This window comes from Etheostoma spectabile, chromosome 15 (assembly GCF_008692095.1).
Source record: "Etheostoma spectabile isolate EspeVRDwgs_2016 chromosome 15, UIUC_Espe_1.0, whole genome shotgun sequence".
Classification (NCBI taxonomy): domain Eukaryota; kingdom Metazoa; phylum Chordata; class Actinopteri; order Perciformes; family Percidae; genus Etheostoma; species Etheostoma spectabile.
In genome coordinates this window covers 33,886,520-33,892,548 of record NC_045747.1, presented here as the reverse complement: position 1 = coordinate 33,892,548, position 6,029 = coordinate 33,886,520, and the positions used below count along the sequence as shown (strand labels likewise).

Genomic DNA, 6,029 nt, shown 5'->3' with positions numbered 1-6,029 from the left:
ACCAACCCAAGATGACATTATCACGGTTGTCTTCTCAAACTTATATATGCATAGCTTCTCCAGAGCCAAACAACATTTTACAAATAACAGATGTACAGCTGAACTGAGCTTGATGGGCCTCTGTAAAATTGGTGGAGTGTCCCTTTAATTGTCTGAAGCCTAAGGGTGTATCATCTACACAGCTAAGTGACTAAAATGAATCTTTTGATTCATAAATAGCCTATGTGTCTGGTATCAGGGTAAATCGAGCAGGATGGGGCTCTGGTTGACTCATCTGCTTCTTATCTGCCTGCTAGCTTACGTGGAGTCCTGGTTGAAGGAGGCGCAGCCGAACTGGATCCCCGGTCCGTCCGGTCCGCCCGGTCCGTCCGGGCCGCTGGGCCCGCCGGGTCCGCCGGCACCCTCTCCGGTCTCCATCCCGATTCCCAGCGACCTCCTTCCCTCCCTCCGCCCTGGATTGGAGGCCTGGGATCGGCGGCACCTCTTCGCTCGATGTCGGCGGAAGACGGCTCCAATATGGGAGAAACGTGGCCCGCGGGGGTGCGGTAGAGCTCTCGGGGCCGAGCTGGCGCCTTTCTCCGCTACTAACGAACACAATTTCGGTTTCGCTGCGTTTATTTTTCCGGTCGGTTCTCCAGACCCCGGAGGAAAAGAAGGGGAAAAAAAGAAGCCAAACAAGAACAGCTGACAGCACTACGTCACATATCCGCCTCTTACCATTGGCCGGTGGTCTACCCATGTTGTCCCGGGCGTCTATTTTGATTGGTCAGCAATGAGAGACTGTGTCCTGATTGGCTGATAGCGCGGAGTGCTCTTTGTTTGTGTCCGCCCATTCATGTTAAGCAGCTCTGTGGAGAACTGAATACTTTTAAAATTTGTCTCATCAAGATACAGAAAATCCCTCGTAGAACATGACTGCATTATGTACAATCAGTACATATAATTTTATTTAAATTCATACAGGTATGTGTAAATAAATGGGTTTGTACAGGTCTATATGTCAATTAACAGAATTGATCAGAAGATGCTATTAACTATACTTTATTTATACATGTTTATACACATACACACACATATATATATATATATGGTTCCAGTCCTACCTCACAGGCAGGACGGAGCATGTGGCTCTAGGTCAGTTCCAATCATCCCCCCACACAGTCAGTTGTGGAGTGCCACAAGGGTCCGTCCTCGCCCCAACCCTTTTCCCATCTATTTATTACCCCTTGGCCACATCATCCTAAAACACAAAGTTTCATTCCACGTTTATGCAGACGATACTCAACTATACAAAAAATGGACTCCACACCCCCCCAGTCTTCCCGTCTGCACTTCAGGTTTGCCTGGGGATAAGGGCATGGATGTCTGACAACTTCCTTCAATTAAATAGCAGCAAAACCGAAGCCATCCTGATCGGTACCCCCCCCAAACCAGTCCTCCTCCCCAGCAGTATATCCTTTTTGGTCATCACCGCCCTGTCTACCTCTGTCACAAACCTTGGAGTCAGACTGACCTCAAATCTTACATTTGACACCCACATCCGCCACCTTTGTAGGTCTCCTTCCTTCCACCTCAAAAACATTGCCAACTCCGCCCCTCCCTCTCCCAACCTTGCTAGAAGTTGATCCTGCTTGGTCTCCTCCAGTTGGACTACTGTAATGCCCTTCTCGTTGGGACCCCTGCAGGAGCCTGCAAAAACTCCAACATATTCAAAATTGCGCTGCCCGGTCCTGACGAGGAGGCGCAAATAGATCACATCACCCCGGTCCTGAAATCCCTCCACTGCTGCCCATTAAACAAGAATTCAATTCAAAATCTGTCTACTTACCCACCAGTGCATTCATGGAACTGCCCCTACCTACCTCAGTGAACCTCACCCCCACACCCACCTCACGAAACCTCCGCTCCTCCATCTCCACCTATCCCTCTCCTCCAACCTAACTAAACTGTCCACAATGGGAGACAGGGCTTTCCAGCAGTCGCCCCTCGGTTCTGGAACGCCCTCCCAGAGTCCCTGAGGGCCCCACAAACTGTGGAATTTTTAAGAAGGCCTAAAGACACTATTTTCAAAAGGCCTTTTAAACAGTCACTGTTTTAATTTTAGTTCTATTTGTTTTATATTGCTTGTAATTGTTACGTACTCTGGAAACTGTTTTTAACTCCCTATTAACTGTAGCCCTTTGAGATTTCCTTGTGAAATGTAAAGGGCATTATAAATAAAATGTATTATAATATACATATACACACACACATGTACAGTACATGCACACATATACATACATTTTTATCATCTGTATTTATCACTTCAAAGCCCACCCCCGCCCCCGATATAATACCTAAAAAGACACTGGAACAATCTGTACAATTTCATCAGAGTGGAATATTTAATATTTAACCATTTAATGTCATTACAGTGCAATATTTTAATATTCAAGACTTCTGCTGCACCAATACCTGTATTATTTGCATTATGTGTATACAAACCCTTTATCTTTCTTACTATTTTATAGATGTATTGTATATAGTTGCTCTCACGAACTATGCACCACGTTCCCACTCTCTTTTCTTCTTCTTATATTTTATATTTTGATATTTTATATTTTGATATTCCGTGTTGACACTGTAAAGGTTTTACTTCAATCTATAATGACAACAAAGGCTTTCTATTCAACACAAAAAAACGAAGGGAAGGACATCTTGATGATAGATCCCCTGCACCCCCCCCCCCCCCCCCCCCCCCCCCCCCGAAATCATCCTATGCTGATCTGTCCGTTCAGTGAAGTGCCCCTTTAAGAGGAAGTGAAATAGCAGCAGTATAGAGCCAGTGGATGGCTGACAAACAGGAAGTTATAACCTAAATAAAGTCAGAAGGACCCTAGAAATAAAATGATATTATTTCTAGGAGTAGGACATTAAGTAAAAATGAGAAAAATATCAACAGGCCTACACTGAACACCAGGTCTGTTGTTAAGAATACCTCAACAGAGACCAGAGTGTATGGAGACCAGACAACTGATGCAGTATATACACAACTAGCTAATATGTACAGCTGATATTCACTCAGTCCCTTTGGGTGGGGGGGTGAAGAGACTTCTGGAGAGTTTTGATACAGAGGCAGATTGATATGACGAAACTTCAAACTAGAAATGAGTCAAGTTATTGGTTGAATTTGAAGCAGGAAGTTCCAGTAATGATGTCAACACGTAAATCAGACAATAAAGGTTTAGTGATCTCCCTGGAGTCGGGGTCTTGACAAATAAAATCCAGAGTCCTCTTCATCAGAGACAAGACAGAGTACAAATGTGGTCGATTCCGAGACGAGACCCGGACCTTGAAAAAGTGGTCTTGAGACCGGTTTTAAGGACTACAACGCTGCTGAATACACAACATAAAGGTGAATGTGAAGAACAAGTCATTACAGTGCACTGTCTGGCCTGTCAATATCCTCTTTATTTATTCAAATTCATTTTTTAATGACAAATATCACAAAGCACATGGGCCCACATTGGTGTCCAGTTACTGGCTCCAGCCTCTGGGACCGACACTCTGTGGAGTCTCAGTGCTGCACAAGAAAGATAAGAGCATGTTAGAATTGATGCTACATAGTTATATTGATATGGTATTTGAAGGCAGACGGCAGGAAATTACGTAGCAAAATGTTTGCGTTGTAGCCAAGGGTGTAACTTTTGGTTCAACATAGGGGGGGGGGGGGGGTTGAGATCTCCACTTTTGAACAAAATTGAAATTTTGAGTGTCAAACACTTCAGTTTCAGCATTCTGATGACTTTTTCTGCAATAATTTGCCTTTTCTGCATCAATCTATGGTGCAAATATCTTTATTTATGTAAAGGAAATTATAATAGTTTTTTTGGGGTGGATTGCACTGGCCAGTGTTAATTATTGGGAGTGTGGGGGGGGGGGTAGTGTTAATTATGCCTATGGTTGCAGGTGATAACAGGCATTTAATACTGGACGTTTAATCTGAGCTTCATTCAGAATTTTAACAGTCAAATATGTGACTAGCTGAAGAATATACACCTTCAATTACAATACATAATTTTGAATCAAAATGTCTTAAAGGGTTAATGTTTTCTACAGTCAAGTTACTAAATCCCAGTTTCACTTTTGCATGATGGTTGGACATGTACCTTAAAATCCCAGATGACGACGGCTCCATCCAGACCCACGCTGCTGTACTTCTCCACTTTGGCTTTCTTCCCAGATACGACACACAGCTGCCTGCAGGACACACACACGCACACGACGCTCACAGAAGCTGAACTGTACAGGTTTTACATTGTTGTTGCAGCTTTTCTCAATCGCTTTGGCACATTTACTTAAGTAAAACTTTTTAAAAAAAACTCTACAATCCTCACACCACATGGGTGCATTCAGCACATCACTCCATGTGACCTGAAAACGTGATTACTCACTCAACTTGAAATGTATATAAAACCACAAATAAATAAATGATTGCCACCAAAGGAAATTATTCCTTTCTCATTGCTTAGGCCAAGACAGTCAAAATGTAAAGACATCTTGTCAAAAGACAGTAGACTCTAAAGGTGCTAAAAGTACTCTCTGTAGTATTGTCCAGCTGCTAACAGTGTATATTTAGGCAGCTGAATACTTGTTTAAAAATTATTTAAGGAACTGCTGTACAAGATGTGCAAGAAAAAAGAAAATATGCTGCCAATGTATTTAAACCTCATGGCTCATCCAATCTCCTCTCTGTCTGGCCACAACATTTTATGGTCATCACACCTGATATCCTCCATTGCAATACAACAAGGGAAAACCCTTTGGCATGACATAGTCAGGTTCATAAATATGTATATATATTACCTGTATGTATGGATGGCTACCTTAGTGACTACATACCTGTAGGCCAGTATTCTTATCATGAATGTGTATTTTATTTCACAAATAGGCTGATTTGCAGTGGCTGATAATATGTTGTATTTATGTTAAGACATTTTATTTTTGAAAAAACTTTCAAAACATTAACAATAACTTGGTGCATCCCCCCCCTCGGAACTTGGACAACCACTGAGTACCACGAGCTAAAAGTCCAACATGGCTGCCCAATGCACCCACAGCAGTGAAAGCTGTAGTAGCATACAGTTATTAGCACTTCTGTCATATTTGAAAGTCTGTTAGTCTTCTGGTAGCTGTGCCAAGAGAAAGATAGGCACAGGCTAATTACTGCTAACTAACATGCTAGTTAACATTAACATAGACACAGGCTAATTATTGCTAACTAACATGCTAGTTAACATTAACATAGACACAGGCTAATTACTGCTACCTAACATGCTAGTTAACATTAACATAGACACAGGCTAATTATTGCTAACTAACATGCTAGTTAACATTAACATAGACACAGGCTAGTTATTGCTAACTAACATGCTAGTTAACATTAACATAGGCACAGGCTGATTACTGCTAACTAACATTCTAGTTAACATTAACATAGGCACAGGCTGATTACTGCTAACTAACATTCTAGTTAATAATAACATAGGCACAGGCTAATTACTGCTAACTAACATGCTAGTTAACTTTAACATAGGCACAGGCTAATTACTGCTAACTAACATGCTAGTTAACTTTAACATAGGCACAGGCTAATTACTGCTAACTAACATGCTGGTTAACATTAACATAGGCACAGGCTGATTACTGCTACCTAACATGCTAGTGTACAGTAACATGGACACAGGCTAATTACTGCTTACTAACATGTTAGTGTGTACAGTAACATGGACACAGGCTAATAACTGCTAACTAACAAGCTAGTTAACATAAGTAATTAAACCTAAAGAGCTAATGGAAGTCCAAACTGTCTGACAATATGGTGATTAGTTGACTGTGCAACGGTAAGTCGCGTGGTACTGACACAATCGTTAGCCAATTTTTATAAAAATGTCTGCTACGGAGCCGGAACATGAGATACAAGGTAATGGAACCTTTTATACATTGTCATGTTTCTTTAGAAATAAACAACAGACAAATAGAGTCTTTAA

The 6,029-nt window shown here is 41.8% G+C and overlaps 2 protein-coding genes across 2 annotated transcripts in view; both read right to left on the bottom strand.

Moving 5' to 3' along the window:
• Positions 1-681, bottom strand: part of wipi1 (WD repeat domain, phosphoinositide interacting 1) — a 24,239-nt gene extending 23,558 nt beyond the window's left edge. Inside the window, 1 exon segment of the mRNA XM_032536894.1 lies at positions 302-681. Within this exon segment, the coding sequence (XP_032392785.1) occupies positions 302-417 (116 nt within the window). The 5' untranslated portion in view covers positions 418-681.
• A 2,745-nt stretch (positions 682-3,426) lies between these two features.
• The window catches only part of zgc:86896 (actin-related protein 2/3 complex subunit 1A-A), a gene marked incomplete at its 5' end in the record, with an annotated part of 15,806 nt that continues 13,203 nt past the window's right edge, over positions 3,427-6,029 (bottom strand). Inside the window, 2 exon segments of the mRNA XM_032536895.1 lie at positions 3,427-3,562; positions 4,149-4,239. Of these exon segments, the coding sequence (XP_032392786.1) occupies positions 3,557-3,562; positions 4,149-4,239 (97 nt within the window). The 3' untranslated portion in view covers positions 3,427-3,556.